At 40.5% G+C, this 16532-nt stretch overlaps 1 protein-coding gene across 2 annotated transcripts; it reads left to right on the top strand.

Moving 5' to 3' along the window:
- The first annotated feature begins 334 nt into the window (after positions 1-334).
- Positions 335-9604, top strand: LOC121325180 (LIM domain-binding protein 3-like). 2 transcript variants are annotated; one of them, XM_041267503.1, is made up of 8 exons: positions 335-1076; positions 4715-4777; positions 5186-5298; positions 5789-6128; positions 6387-6567; positions 7472-7592; positions 8119-8234; positions 8844-9604. In XM_041267503.1, exons 2-8 carry the CDS (start codon positions 4728-4730, stop codon positions 8931-8933), a joined length of 1011 nt encoding a protein of 336 aa, XP_041123437.1. In that variant the 5' UTR covers positions 335-1076; positions 4715-4727; the 3' UTR covers positions 8934-9604. The 2 variants fall into 2 exon arrangements, with proteins under 2 accessions (XP_041123437.1, XP_041123436.1); XM_041267502.1 differs by having other exon boundaries at positions 335-1130.
- Positions 9605-16532: the final 6928 nt, after the last annotated feature.

Below are 16532 nucleotides of genomic sequence, written 5' to 3'. Positions count from 1 at the left end.
AGAGCACACACGCACACACGCACACACGCACACACGCACACACACACAAATACTGTGCATGTGAGCTAGCCAACCCAAGACAGTACTGTGTGCCAGCAGAACAGAACAGGACCAGACAGTGATTGATAGGTGTAGCTCTCAGTACAAGACTGGCAAAAGCAATAATTCTATCTACATCTCTCTCTCTCTCTCTCTCTCTCTCTCTCTCTCTCTCTCTCTCTCTCTCTCTCTCTCTCTCTATATATATATATATATATATATATATATATATATATATATATATATATATATATATATATATATATCTACAATGTCAGTTATACTGGCTTGTGAAAATAATATTAATAGTAATGATAATATTACTGTCCCTTTCATTCACTTTTAAGTTCTGCAGTCATTCTGACTACAATATTCAAAGGGATCCAGCTGCTGAAACCCAGGTCTGGGTAACCTTACCTGAATCCACACCTGGACAGCAACCAGCCAGCCAGCTCTTCAGACTGCAGTAGCAGGGATTCTCACCTGATTTTATTACTTCTCTCATCTCCTCGACTCACTCCTCTTTTTTTCAAGAGAGCTGCAAAGACATCCTTCTGAAACCCTTCAAAAAAATGAAGGAAATAGCTAAATACAGCAGGGCCATGCCTCCACCCAAACAAACAACTAGAGCTGGTGTCCGATGATCAAGAATAATTATTTGTTTTAAAAAACATTTTAGGATATGTTAGCACATGCTAAGGATTCATACAATGAGGGTAGCTCAGTTTGCTTGTAAAAGCTTTTGTGCTATGCCATGTGTTTTAATGATGCATACCATATCCTACTGTATATACAGTAAAAGCTATATTTTGATTTCAAAATGAATAGAGACACTTGTCACTGCTGGCCTTGGCTGGCTCTCCTAAGAGCCCCCAGTACATTTCAAACCCTTTCAGAATTGGTCCCTGGTTGTTGAGACTGAAAGCAGCTGCCCTTCTCCTCCGTTTACCTGCCTGTCGCTCTGTCCTCCGCAGCGCTCCAGCCCCAGCCCCAGCAGGGGGCACGACAGCACAGCCCGAGGCTTCACCGGGGTCCAGGTACCTGTCGCTGGCAGCCACCTCCATCTCCTCTGCTATCACTGCGCAGGCTAGGTACCCTTGCCACCCCTCCCCTTTCCCTTCTCTTACAGATCCTGTGTGTCTGAGTCCGTGTGCATGTGTTTCTATCTCCGGTTCAGGGACCAGCACTACTGTAGTAGCTTGGAATTCTACCATGCTCATCGGGGGAGAATTGGGGGTGGTACAGGGTAGGGCTCCCCTTTCCCTTCTCTTTCAGATTCTGTGTGTGTGTTTCATTTTGTTCTTGTCTCTGGGTTCTGGGACCAATACTACTGTAGCAGCTAAACATGTATGATAAATGTTTTGAAATTATTATTATTATTATTATTATTATTATTAATATTATTATTATTATTCATTGCTACACAACACTAATGATCTATGATCTTATACAGTAACTCAGTCTTTTGACACTCATTTGTTTTGGACCATAATCTTAAAAATAACATTAAGAGGGTAGCTGTTGGGCCTATACAGGGTTTTATCCCTGAAATCAGAATCCCGATTCATCTAACCGATTCTAGGCATCTTGCCTAGCTTACGAATTTGAGGGGCCCCAAAAGCACTATACAAATTCTTGTCCGGTAAATTCTACAAATTATACCCCTCTGTCACGTTTCCTGTGGTGTAGAACCAGTGTTGGTGCCTCCTCCAGGCCTCCCACCACAGCCCTTAAGGCTCTGGCCATCACCCCCGTGTTCCACACCAGAAACCTGCCCAAACGAGCTGCCAGCGCCCCCCTCCCTCCCCCGTGGGACAGCCAGGCCGCAGAGGTTCTGACCTACTATTTGTCCCAAATCTGATTCATCATTGTAGAAAATCCCACTCATCTGATTGGCTGAGCTATTAAAGGCTGTATCTTGTGAAGCAGTTGGAAATCCTGTCTTAACGCCATTGTTTTCAGGGTTTTACAGTATTAGTCTCTTAATAAACAGATCAGCTGATCGCCTTACACTACTTACCCTTGTTTTGTTGAGGTGCTTTTTAAGTGGCTGATATTCTCTCCTATTAAAGTGACTGTGGTTAAACCACATTAAATGTGCAGTAAACTGTACAAACTATCAGGCCAGGACTGGACAATAGGGGTCACTGTTGCACAGCGAGGTGAACTGTGCCCTAGCAACATGGTTTTCCAGGACCCTACAGAGGCCCCAAACAGAACTGTTCTACATGGTGCAAGTCACCAAAGCACCATTTACCTAATTTGGCTCTTCAACTAGGGCTAAAGTTACTGCACCCATGGACACATCAGGAATGAATTTAAGGAGGCAGTGTGGTCCAGTGGTTAAAGTCCAGCGCTTGTAACCAGAATGGGTCAGTGGTTCAAATCCCACCTCTGCCACAGCCCTAGTTGAAGAACCTTACTTACTAACTTAATCGAAGGTGGTCTCTTAGGCACTCTCAATTTGCTTGTTTCTTAGTTTTGAACATCACTGTTGAATTTTCATCTTTAAAAAAAATAGTAGTAAATTAAAGACGGGAGTAAATTCTGGCCTTTTGCTTTTATTCTGTTTTTTTTTTTTAAATTTATTCTTTGGAGTAAAAAGCCCTCTTATAAACTGAACAATAATATAAACGCAACAAGCAACAATTTCAAAGATTTTATTGAGTTACAGTTCATATAAGGAAATCAGTCAATTGAAATAAATTCATTAGGCCCTAATCTATGGATTTCACATGATTGGGAATACAGATATGCATCTGTTGGTCACAGATACCTTAAAAAAAAAAAAGGTAGGGGCGTGGATCAGAAAACCAGTCAGTATCTGGTGTGACCACCATTTGCCTCATGCAGTGCGACACATCTCCTTCGCATAGAGTTGATCAGGTTGTTGATTGTGGCCCGTGGAATGCTGTCCCACTCCTCTTCAATGGCTGTGCGAAGTTGCTGGATATTGGCGGGAACTGGAACACGCTGTCGTACACGTCAATCCAGAGCACCCCAAACATGCTCAATGGGTGACATGTCTGGTGAGTATGCAGGCCATGGAAGAACTGGGACATTTTCAGCTTCCAGGAATTGTGTACAGATCCTTGCGACGTGGGGCCGTGCATTATCATGCTGAAACATGAGGTGATGGCGGTGGATGAATGGCACGACAATGGGCCTTAGGATCTCGTCACGATATCTCATTCAAATTGCATTCGATAAAATGCAATTGTGTAAACCCACCACCACCATGGGGCACTCTGTTCACAGCTTTGACATCAGCAAACCGCTCGCCCACACAACACCTTACACGCTGTCTGCCATTTGCCCGGTAGAGGTGAAACCGGAATTCTTCCTTGAAGAGCACACTTCTCCAGCATGCCAGTGGCCATTGAAGGTGAGCATTTGCCCACTGAAGTCGATTACGACCCTGGTGAGGACGACGACCACGCAGATGAGCTTCCCTGAGACGGTTTCTGACAGTTTGTACAGAAATTCTTTGGTTGTGCAAACCCACAGTTTCATCAGCTGTCCGAGTGGCTGGTCTCAGACAATCCCGCAGCTGAAGAAGCTGGATGTGGAGGTCCTGGGATGGCGTGGTTAAACGTGGTCTGCGGTTGTGAGGCTAGTTAGATGTACTGCCAAATTCTCTAAAACGACATTGGTAGAGAAATGAACATTCAATTCTCTGGCAACAGCTTTGGTGGACATTCCTGCAGTCATCATGCCAAATGCATGCTCCTTCAAAACTTGAGACATTTGTGGCATTGTGTTATGTGACAAAACTGCACATTTTAGAGTGGCCTTTTTTGTCCCCAGCACAAGGTGCACCTGTGTAATGATCATGCTGTTTAATCAGCTTCTTGTCAGGTGGATGGATTATTTTGGCAAAGGAAAAATGCTCGCTAACAGGGATGTAAATAAATTTGTGCACAAAATTTGAGAGAAATAAGCTTTTTGTGCGTATGGAAAATTTCTGGGATCTTTTATTTCAGCTCATGAAACATGGGACCAACACTTTACATGTTGCGTTTATATTTTTGTTCAGTGTAGTTTTCTATTGCTGCTGCTTAATAAGAGCTGATTCAAAGTAACAAGAAAAGTACCTAGTGTCTCATCAGTCACATATCCGGGCACTAATTCTGACCAGGTCAGCTGCATGTCTCCTTTTTTTACAAGCAAACATTTCTCTCTAAACCATGTGTCGTCTTCAGTGTTTTTAATTCTCAGGTTTTTACTCAAATCTTTGTACAATCTTGTCTTGGCTCCTAATCTGCTCTTTTCCAATTGTGAAACAGCTCAGGTATAAAACCGACTTAAATAGCCATGTAATTGAGGTACATGTACACATCAGTGATTGAATTCTCAATGTTATCAGAGATGGATCGCTCAACAGTCTCCTACCCAGGATGCAGTTTACTGTGTTATATCTGAATGTGTCACACATGTTGGAAACAATAAGCAAATAATGTTACTATATACAAATTAAAGCAAATGATCACATCCTGTATCTACACAGTGGGAATGCCATTCAAAGCAGTTTTGCAGATCGAACCCCATACTGCCCCCTAGTGGCAAGTGCCTCTGGGATGTAGCCTCTCTGTCTCTGACTCCACCCCTGCTGTCTGTTGCTGTTCAGTAGCGGAACACGTGATTGCTTCTAACACGGAAACCTGTCTTTCTCCAGTGCCAGCTTCAGCATGCAGTCCTCCTCCTCCTACAGCGTCCAGTCCAAAACCACCACGACCAGGTAGAGACTGAGGCAGTGCTTGTGGGACGTCTTGTATAACCTCTGAATAACACCTGGGATTTCTTTACTCTTTTCCTTTGTCTCTATTCTAGCACAGTATGTGGACTGACTTTAACACATTCTGAAGTGAAGGCTAACTGCACACACTACTCCTTCTTCTAAACACGACACCTGGCTCTCTGTGCTAACACTGTCTTTCAGTAGCAGGCTACTTCTCCGTGGATCTCTCTGCACTGTTAAAACCCCACTAACCATGCAAGCAAAGTCCCACACGTCTTCCGATCTTGTTCTATAATACACAAGCTCCACAGTGAAGTGTGAAGTGAGGTCTGGGTAACAGGGGTGCGGGAGGGGGAGGTGACACTGCCTCTCAATGCTCTCTAACTGCTCCCCTTATAACACCCCCAGCTCCTTTCCCCAGCCCTCGGCGGTACAGCAGAGAGCAGTGCCAACCCCTGCCTCTCCTCCAAAGGTCGTCAGCACCATCAATATTGTGCCCACTGCCTACCCCCCCGCCCCAGGTGAGGCTCTGTTTCTCTCTCTCTCTCTGTGTTGCTATCTTAAAGTTCAACTCCCTTTCTAAATGACAACTCGCTTTCAGATTAAAAACATTTCACATTGTTTATTAAGTTAGAAGCATAAAGTGATGGCAGATCTTCTCCCTGTCTTTCTCTTTCTATCTATCCCTCTCACTGTCTCTATCCCTCCCTCTCTCTCTGTTTCTCTATCCCTCGCTTGTATTTACTGGTAAACAGTACTTTTCACAGCCCGTTTGCTCCAGGGCCGTGCGTTGCACTCCGGGATCGTTTTAGAAAGCTTGATTCACATTATACAGATTACACAGGTGGGATAGACAGCAGGGTCGGGTATAGACCCTGTATAGTATAGTGATGCAAAAAGCATCTGTGCAGTAAAGTGTGTGTTAGGTGCACTGCACTGCACTGTCATATTTAGATATCATCGTGATGTTGTTTTTTTTAACAACCCCTCTGTTCTGTTTCTCTCTTTCAGCCCCAGCTCCAGTATATACCCCTGCCCCAGCTCCAGTCCCAGCCGCTGCCCCTGCCCCGACGACTGCTGGTCGCCCCCCCTGGGTGACGGACAACTCCTTCGCTCAGAAGTTTGTTCCTGGGGCAAGCACCACTACCCTCACCAAACACATCCAGCCTCTCCCCCAGGCTGCCCCGCTTCCTCCTGCCATCATTCCCAACTCCTCCCTCCCCCATCACCCAGCCCCCAGCACCGCCCCCTTCTCCACCCCCTCCGTAGGCCGCGGGATCTTGCAGAGGGCAGAGCGCTTCCCGGCAGGCAGTCGGACCCCGCTGTGTAGCTCCTGCAATGGCATCATCAGGTAGCCTGCTTCATACCACACTGCAGTGCTACACCAGCTCAACCAGGCCTCATATTTCAGTGGCCATCGACCTCGCAATAACAGATTTGCAGAAAGATGCAATGACTGAAACAGACAATGATATGCCTTTACCAAAGTGCTCTTTAAGGCGTGAAGCTATTATTATTATTATTATTACTGTTAGTCTACTTCTTATTTTTCTTAGTATTAAATTTGGTCATCCTTCTTATCTGTTAACTGCCCCATCTCTTACCCAAGGGGTCCCTTCATGGTGGCGCTGGGGCGCTCCTGGCACCCGGAGGAGTTTAACTGCCACTACTGCCACACCTCCCTGGCGGACGCATCCTTTGTGGAGGAGCAGAACAACGTGTACTGCGAGGGCTGCTACGGGCAGTTCTTCGCGCCCACCTGCGCCCGCTGCAGCACCAAGATCATGGGGGTGAGTGCGCCCAGGCCCCCACTGTACTGGGCAAGCAAGGACTGTTCAAAGTCAGTTCGACAACTTCATATTCAGTTAAAGAACTTCAAATTGCATGACAAATCACATGCTAGAAATCGACCAATCACCGTCAGTCTGTGTGTAGAAGTCATCCTCTGCTCAGAACATATGGCACAGTTGTAAAGGAAAAAAAAAACTAAAACAAACAACACTTTCTTATGTTCAGTGTAGTTTGTGAGTACTGTCTTTAGTTTTGGGGATTTATAATAAGCGTCCTGTGCAGGGTCTCTTATTGTACCACAAATCAGTCAGCACGGTTTGAGCAGACAAACGATCACAATCCTCTCACTCAAACTGCACAAGGTCACATCTTTTATAATAATAAGACACCCTACACATGACCTGATAACGTAGAATATTATGCATGCTGGCTGTATTTCCTGTTTTTTTTTTTTTTTTTTTTTTTTTTTACCAGCTAGCATTGCTTAATCAGTACCCCAAAAATAAGTTTCATTTTTTTAAGTAAATAATTTTTTACACAGCATGTGAACTGACTAAATATAAAACGCTTCATCCGGTAACCGCCTCTCCTGTTTAACACATTCTGATGTGAAGACTAATGGTACACACTGCTCCTTCTAAACACGACAGGGCTGTTTGTGCTAACACTGCCTTTCAGTACCAGGTCAACCTGGACTAAACCCTTAGTGTGTGATAAACATAAAAATTATAATATTAAAAATATATATTAATAAAAAATAATAATATTAGTATGAGGGGGAAAATATACATGAAAATATATTCAGTAGCTTGCATGGGGGAACCTTTTATAAGAGCGCGCGTACCCTGGCCCTAGTGCTTCAGAGCTGCTCTGACTTCCTGTCTCCTTTGTTGTTCCTGGCAGGAAGTGATGCATGCACTGAGGCAGACCTGGCACACCACCTGCTTCGTGTGCGCTGCCTGCAACAAGCCCTTCGGAAACAGCCTCTTCCACATGGAGGACGGAGAGCCCTACTGTGAAAAAGGTATCTCTACCCGGGCTGGTTCACTTTAAAGACTTTAAAGGAATGTTTAGTTAAAAACTGAAAGGTTTTTTTTTTTATTTAACAGTCCTTAACAAAACATTCCTTAAAACAGTATTTCAAGTTTGGTGAATAGGACCCATTAATTCCCTTTTTTCAAGATGTTTGTACATTTTTATTTTATTTTCCAATTAATTTCTCAAACATTTCAACTTTACCGTAGCTGGGATATTTGTAACCAATCAGAAAAGCCATCATAGGAAGCCCTCCATGACTATTTTATAAGTTAGTGCAATGTGTATTTGTGCACAAGACTGTATGTGTACAGCATTTAAATTCTGGGATAAAATATCTATATATTTGGGCTGCATATTTTTGACAAAACGCTTAAAACTAAACTGTCAGCTCCTCTAGTTGCTATAGTTATGGCTTTATAATTTCTGGATTATTGTACAGTATGAAACCAGAAGTCTGTGTTTATCCCACCCCTTGATTCCTCTCTCTCTCTCTCATTGCTTCCCATCTCCAGACTATGTCGCTCTGTTCAGCACTAAGTGCCACGGCTGTGACTTCCCAGTGGAGGCAGGAGACAAGTTCATCGAGGCCCTGGGACAGACCTGGCACGACTCCTGCTTCGTCTGTGCGGTAAGTCTCTCCTCCACTGCAGCAGGGGGCAGTGTGGCGGCTCTGATTCCTTATCCTAAAAATAAATGGCTGATGCAGTTTGTGATTGTTTTAATTGAACCAATGAAACCTCCAACCAGGTCCTAAAGCACTCTATTACTACTTAAGCCTGTTAAATCTGGTGCAGTGTGACCCTCAGACTAGTTCCTTAACAGGAGGAAAGGGACCATGTTTCTCAGAGTGGAAACATCTTGTGCTTCACAAAGCTTGTAGCAGAGTGATCGTGGTAGACTGAACTTCTTTTTCAAGCAAAGATTTCCTGTTTCTATGTTCTTAATTTTTAAACATTCTTATTCTAGGCAAAATATTTAAATGATATGCCAAATTATTTAAAAAATATTAATTCAGTTAGTCTTATTAAATATTAATTATTATTATTATTTTGTTAGTGTTACATACTTTTTGTAATTCTATCATAAATTTATAATTTTGAAAATGTAATAAAAATAATTAAAACAGAATGTCCCTCCAAAACAGGAGTTGCCCATGCCTGATAAAACCACACATTGCTTTTTAAAATGTGCTGCTTTTAGAACTACAGGGCTGAAGGCATCTTTTGGTTTCTTGCAGGTGTGCAACGTGAATCTGGAAGGAAAGCCATTCTACTCCAAGAAGGACAAACCACTGTGTAAAAAGCACGCTCACGCCATCAACGTGTAGAGAAAGAGAGAGGGAGAGCAAAGGAAGGAAAGGGCAAAAACACGGATCAGATCAGACTGCCCACCTTGAGAACTCTCTAGGAATCCTCAAGGTCAACGAGGGCTTTACGATTTCCCAGAATTAACGAAAACTAAAAATTTGAAGAAAAAAGGAGAATCGCAAAAAAATATATAAAATATATTTTAAAAATATATAAAAATATATTTCAGGGTTTACAACCAGAAGTGACAAAAACATGTATTACTATAATATATTGACGGTTTTTAAAAGCAGTATTAGCTTGTTGTTGTACCACTACTGTTTTAGGCTAGTTAGTTTGTTTGTTATTTAGATTACAAATAAGGTATTCCAAACTATAATTATACATATAGTTTTATAATTAATAATAATGGGGTAGTGCTTTGAAGTTTTCAGCTCTTTTTGACATGTATTGTATGAAACAAATAACTATTATAATGTTGAAGGTTCAGCTGTAGTACAGATCAAGATCTATCCAACCCCACAAAAGATTCACCCAGTCCAGTGCATCCATTATATGGGCTTGCTCTGTACACACCTGACCTGTGACTGTTTGCCTCATCCCAAAAACACAACAAGCCACATTTTCAAAGCGTTTACTCAGGTCTTTAATTCACTCCTGTTTTTTGAAAGAGGTAAAAACACCTGTTCATTTTACAAAACTAGAACCAAACCGCTAATTTATATATATTTCAAGTCCTCTTAAGCTCTCTCAATGTGTTTGTGTTTTTCATTTTGTAACATCAATATTTTTTTTCTCCTTTAAAAAAAATAGGAGGTAATTAAAGAACGCTTTGAAAACGTGGCCGAACTGCTGCTATGTTAGTGATATAAGCAGAGGTGTACAGGAATCGGTGAAGAGAAAGGCATGTATTCAGATCTGCCTCTGTCCAGATTACCAATCTCACTCTTGACATGGGTTAGCAGATAGAGATGACTTCAGTCAGGATGCTGCCTCTGCAGGGTGTACTGAATGATAGAGATGAGAAGGCAGATAGCTATTCATGAGTATTATATTTAATATATTGGCGCACTGCGCTGATTCACAAAGCACTGACGCTGATGCTTTGGTCTTCGATGCATTTTACTGGAATGATAATTTCTAATGCGTACTGCCCAGTGTATTTCAATGTAGTTAGACAGACTTTTTAAAGATTCTTTAGAAATACTGAAGACAGATGCTTAGATTTTTCTAACACAGATTGACTGATAGTAGTAAAGGGGTGATCCAATCAGAAAATATAACGCCTGCATTATTAACCTTTGCCATGGCGACATTCAACCAATGAAATAAAAACCACAGGTGTTCCTGAGTGTGTTTTAAGTGACAGGCGTGTAGAATCTCCACTGTGTTTTAAGTGATTGGCATGTAGAATCTCCACTGTGTTTAAGGTGATTGATGTGTAGAATCTCCACTGTGTTTTAAGTGACAGGCGTGTAGAATCTCCACTGTGTTTTAAGTGAATGGCGTGTAGAATCTCCACTGTGTTTAAGGTGATTGATGGGTAGAATCTTCACTGTGTTTTAAGTGAATGGAGTGTAGAATCTCCACTGTTTTTTAAGTGAATGGAGTGTAGAATCTCCACTGTGTTTAAGGTGATTGGCGTGTAGAATCTCCACTGTGTTGTAAGTGAATGGCGTGTAGAATCTCCACTGTGTTTAAGGTGATTGGCGTGTAGAATCTCCACTGTGTTTTAAGTGAATGGCGTGTAGAATCTCCACTGTTTTTTAAGTGAATGGAGTGTAGAATCTCCACTGTGTTTTAAGTGAATGGAGTGTAGAATCTCCACTGTGTTTAAGGTGATTGGCGTGTAGAATCTCCACTGTGTTTTAAGTGACAGGCGTGTAGAATCTCCACTGTGTTTAAGGTGATTGGCGCATAGAATCTCCACTGTGTTTTAAGTGACAGGCGTGTAGAATCTCCACACACTCTTTTGCAGTGCAGTGTCCTCCCTCATAGTGATTTTGATTGGATTTGATTTATTTATTATTGGATCTTCCTGTAAGTCAGAGATGTTTAGCCTGTCACGTTTATACTGGGACTTTGGACACTTGCGTTTGCACACTCCTTTGTATCTTTGTGCAGAGAGTGCCAAAGAGGTCCATATCTCCCTGATATCTTTATAGCACAGTCTCAGTGATGGGTGCTTTATCCTGGTTTACTTCAGTGGGGCCAACACAGGCCCAACTGTGAAAGTTTGTTAAAGAAATCCAGCTTTCTTCTTTCGACATTAATGCTGTAGCCATATTATTATTATTATTATTATTATTATTATTATTATTATTATTATTATTATTATTATTATTATAATTATAATAATAATAATAATAATAATTTATTTGCGTAATTAAATAAACGTAAAGTTAACATTAACTCCTTAAAGTGGTTATGAGAAAAGAAACCCAGTAATTAAATACTTTACAAAGAAGAATGTGAATTTTTCAACGTGGCAATTCACGAAAGAATCATTGTTAAATCACCCGTCAAAAGCTTTTCGACAACACTTTTTTTTTTTTTTTTAAGATAATAAAAAAATCATGCGAAAGCAAAAATAAAAGTGAAAAAAACAATTCTTAAGATTGATTCTTAACCTGCTGTGAATAAAAAGCAGCTTGGTCGATATTTGCTTAAAGAAGCATCCTTGACTCCATGTGTGGGCTCCTGTCCCCTCTGTGCAAGGCTGTATGCTATATACTGCGACACCACTAGGTGGCAGAAGAGTAAAGCCTGGTGTTCAAGCATGTGCTCCTGGTAAATTACGAACTTGGGAAACAGACACTATCTCCTGTTATCATTTTACCTGTGAAACGATTCCAACAGGATTAAGTGGAGCAGAGAGTAGACTCTCTCTCAGTTTCACCCATTCCAGGTTTTAAAATGCGCTTGATTAGCCCCAGTGTGATGGTAACAAGCTAAGTTGTGTCTTATTAAACTTGTTGTAAAACCAGGAAATCAAACTGCTATACAGTGGGAGTCTTCTTTTCATCCCTGGAGATGCTTCTAAAACCCAAGGTTTAGCATGAACTAGGTAAGCCTTGTGCTCCTGAGCCAGTGACTGCATGTCTTTCACAGTAGAAGGGAGCGGTTTAATGAAGCACCTGTATGTGTTTTCTGTAAGGGTGCACACACACACAAACACACACACACACACAGCCATGCAGCTATTGTTGTTCAGTTATTATAGCTAGAGATAGAGGTTGTTTGAATTAGGTCGCTATGCTGCTGTTTGCTGCATGTCTCTTGATATCTGAAGGACCACGGTCTCCCAGACATTCTTTATATACCACGGGAAGGAAGGGGTATTCTTTCTCTACCCCTCCCCTTACCTGTGTAAGATGTTTGCAACCATTTTGAGTTCTGTACCCTCCAATACTGAGACTGGTTTATATAATAATGCTGCCAGGAGTCCCTTCTTAATGCAGAGTCAATCATATGAGTAAAAAGGCTGTAGCTGTAAGAGAGGTGTTTGTTTAAGTTCACTGGTTACTTTCCTCTCATGGGAACTAGACTTCTTTCAGCCATTGTCACCCTCTCCCCCTGTTTCTCTTTCTTGTCTCTCCAGCTGCTCTGTGTTTTTCTCTCCTCCACATTTACCACCTTTCATGACTATCCAATGATTCTTTCATTTTATTCTTTCCATTTTCATCTGTGTACTTCTGGAAAACTTGTCTATTTCTTTCTTTCTCCTCCACCGGTAACCAATGATTTATTTGTGTTTTCTGTATTTTTCTATATTTTTCCATTGACATTGTTCTGTTTTTTTTTTTGCAGTGTTTATTTTCTTCTCTCCTCCAGTGGTATGCAATTGTTACATTATTTCTTTGGTAATTGTTTCTTTCATAATTTCTACATGCTTCTTTCCTTCATCATTTCTAGATTCATCATGTCTACATTATTTCATCATTTCTGTGTGCTTCTTTTATCATTTCTGCTTGCTTCTTTCATCATTTCTACATGTTTATTTCTTTGTTGTTTGTACTGTTTTCTCTCCTTTCCATATCTTCATCCCTTCTGTCTCCCTTCCTCATCTTCTTCCAAGTCCTCCTATCAGGCTTGGACTCCCAGTCTCTCCTGCATCCCTTCTTTGTTTTCTTTGTTAATGAACCTCTCATTCTCCTTAACAGGCTCTTCAGGATTATTATTATTATTATTATTATTATTATTATTATTATTATTATTATTATTAATTCAAGCCAAGAAAAAATCAAAACCTATGTTGTGAAGATCTTGGTCCTTCAAGCGCCTGTTTACACAGTATAATAATTGTCTACTGTGCTGCTATATGTTAAACACGATGTTATCTGCCAGAAGTAATCATATATTGTGACAGCTGATTGTTATTAATATTATTTTTATGAAATCATTTGATGTTTAAATCAAAATCATTTAATATTGTTTTAAAGCATGCAGTGATTGTGCCACTTTTTAATGTTTTAATTGTTTTATGCACTGAAACGTTACTAATACATGGCCTCGAACTCGCTGTTATTTTTATGTGTTGCGTTCTTGATTTGATGTGGTGTTTTTTTAACATTTCATTTTTTTTTTTTTGCATGGGGTTTGATTGACACGATTAACTGTGCTAATTGTCTATATTTTATATATATATATATATATATATATCATATATATATATATATATATATATATATATATATATATATATATATATATTATTCAGGACATAAAACAAGACGTCATTGATACATTTGAAAGCTAAAAACAATTGTTAAACAACTTACGACTTACAATCAAGTCTCAGACAGAGCCTTATACCCTGTCCACAGTGCATCAATAATGAGCGATCATGCTGAAAACGTGACAGTTAATGAAGTGGGTGTCAATCACGTGAACGTAACGCTCGGCGATCGCGCAATATTAGTGTATGGATAGCGGGTCTCTGTAAAAACTAATACAGAAGGTGATTGCGGTGATCGAGGTAGCTGGTTTATTTATTTTGGAATACCAAATGGAAAAGGAGAAATATGTAAAAACATGATACATGTCGACTCCTCAAAGACTGGAAAAACTTTCTCCTGAAGCATCGGGGTGATGTGAATACGTCCCTTATTAAAGTCTCCCAAAGTAATAGCACAGCACAGTGTAATAAAACACAGTGAAAGCATAGTAAGGCATAGGTAAGCATTGTAAAGAATAACGAGGTACAGTATGGTAAAGCATACTAATAAACATGGCAAACCATGGGTAAAGTATGGTAAATGCAGAGTATAACCATCAGAAAAGTGAGGTAAAACTGCAAGAATAGTGTGCAAAAATACCCTGGTAAACTTTTATAAGGGATAGTAAGAGCTCTGACACCAAAAACAGTGAAGTGAAGGGTCACCTTGCTTGTCTTTTACATTGCTTACCTATACTTTTACCATGCTTTCACTGTGCTTTGATACTTTGCTATGCTTTACTATGGGGAACTCTTATAAGGGTAGTAACTGAACGATGCACGCGTCTCTGTAAAGGTTGTTCTGTATTCGCTGGTCCTGTAACCGTATTGAGCATGTTCCAGAGCCCAGTCCATTGGAATTGTACTTGTTTTCCCCCTCCTGTGTGACTTGGTCTCTCACTGTGCTAGCTAGCTAGCTCCTGTACTTTTTCAATTGGGTGTTACTCAAGAGTGCATGAATGGATGTCATGATTTGGCTTCAATAAAATAGGAGCGATTTTTTGATTTTTTGGCAATAATTTGGAGTCTCCTGTTGTCATTTTACTCCTGGTGGGAATTCTAGTCTGCAGGTGAGTTGACCAGCAGCAGCTACAGGGTCGCACCTGCTCCCGCTGAAAAGAAGCAGAAGCACCCTACACAATAGGAACCCTTTATATCCTTCTAAAAGATTACCATGGTATGTTTGCAAGGTAAATTAGCAGTTTCCTCATGCAGTTCCCATGGTTTTATTATCCAGTGACCCTGGTTTACTAGGTGTAACGGTGCATTGTGTAGAGATAAATATTGATCCATTTTTACATGATGTATCGTTTATACTGTGATACAAGAACAACAGCCCAACACAGCAGCTCATTGTAGATCACCAAATTGTTCTTGAATGATTGTTAAGTGTGTTTTATAGTTGATATGGATACATGCTCTCCCTGTCTCATTTAATGTCTTTTAACAAAATGATCCATCACTAAATGACCATTTGCTCTTGCATCATACAAGCAGCCAATCACTAGAATCGCATGTATTGTGATACATGCGTATTGTGAGATTAATGTATGGTTACACCCCTATAGTTTATTATGGTTTGCCGTGCTTTACGATACCTCTCTGGGCTTTACAATGACTGCCTGGGCTTTACCATTTTTTTACTATGCTCTATCGTACTTTGATATTCTTTTACAGTGGGAAGCCTTTATAAGGGTAATCCTTGAAGAAACTCACAGCATTATTAGCAAGTGCAACAAATACATTTCATGACACACTAACAGAACAACTGACTTCACAGTAATAACCTGCACAGCTGCTCAAGGGGAGCCAGAGTACATTCCAGCTGACTAAAGTAATCCACTGTATGCAAGAATGCATAACAACATGCCTGCCTTCCACGTTGGTCATTTCCACTATATATTTTCAGTTGTTGGTGATATGAAAAGACCAAATGTTGAGGCTGCATCATAAATGCAAGTAACAGCTTATCTAGTGGGCCCAGGAACCATTTTGATGTCATTGGTAATTGACAGCCTACCTTAATTCATACAATGTTATATTTCCATCTTCTGACTTGAGTGTTTCATCCACGTTAGAAGCAATGGGCTGGTGGGGAGAGTTTGATTTTCCACCATGGCAGATTCAGTGTGGGTATCTTCAGACTCATCAGAGGATTATTGTCTTCAGTTCCTGACACTTCCTCTTCAGCTTCACTGTCTCTGTCCAGCTCTGCTGAAATGTATTGGTCTGATAATCACATCAGCTGCTCCTTGTTTAACCTCTTCATCAGAGAGATGCTGTTACTGGCAGAGAAAATGAGCCTTTGCTAGCCCCTGGCTTGTAGAGATTTATATAAACCTTGCTTATAAACACCTGTCCAGACAGGTGCAGACATTTCCAGACATCATCATTATCATCATCACAATAATAATAATAATAATAATAATAATAATAATAATAATAATAATAGACCAGGTGAAGGCATTTTATTTTCTTCTTGCATACAAGGTTACATCGATAAATACCTCTGGTCGCACTGACATCAGTTCTAAAAATACATAAACATCTCAAAGTTCTCATTTTATGTTCATTACTTCGTGACCCCGAAATCCTATGATTGAAGAACAATTACAATCACTCTTAAAACATCAGATTTTTAAAATATTTTAATACACTTTTAATACCATTTAACCCTCTCATTTTAAAGAGAAAAGACCTATTTTTTTTTTAGCATTGCGCATACAAATACAAAAACAAACAGCAATTAAAATACAGTTGACAAGTGTATATGATGGGTTTAATTGAACACACGCACACGCACACGCACACGCACACGCGCTAGGAAGCGTCTCTTCGACAGTGGGGTTTTTTTTTTTTTTTTCATTCTTAATGTTTTCGCGTGCACGGGCTGCAGTGATTG

Source organism: Polyodon spathula, chromosome 13 (genome assembly GCF_017654505.1).
Source record: "Polyodon spathula isolate WHYD16114869_AA chromosome 13, ASM1765450v1, whole genome shotgun sequence".
NCBI classification, from domain to species: domain Eukaryota; kingdom Metazoa; phylum Chordata; class Actinopteri; order Acipenseriformes; family Polyodontidae; genus Polyodon; species Polyodon spathula.
Note: the sequence above shows the minus strand (reverse complement) of the source record. Positions and strands in the feature narration are given on the sequence as shown.

Bases quoted from the DNA above. Each gene is read 5' to 3' on its own strand.
- LOC121325180 (XM_041267503.1), top strand. From the start codon at position 4,728: ATGCAGTCCTCCTCCTCCTACAGCGTCCAGTCCAAAACCACCACGACC. The intron at 5,299-5,788 runs GTGAGGCTCTGT...TCTCTCTTTCAG, and splicing joins TGCCTACCCCCCCGCCCCAG to CCCCAGCTCCAGTATATACC. The intron at 7,593-8,118 runs GTATCTCTACCC...TCCCATCTCCAG, and splicing joins AGAGCCCTACTGTGAAAAAG to ACTATGTCGCTCTGTTCAGC.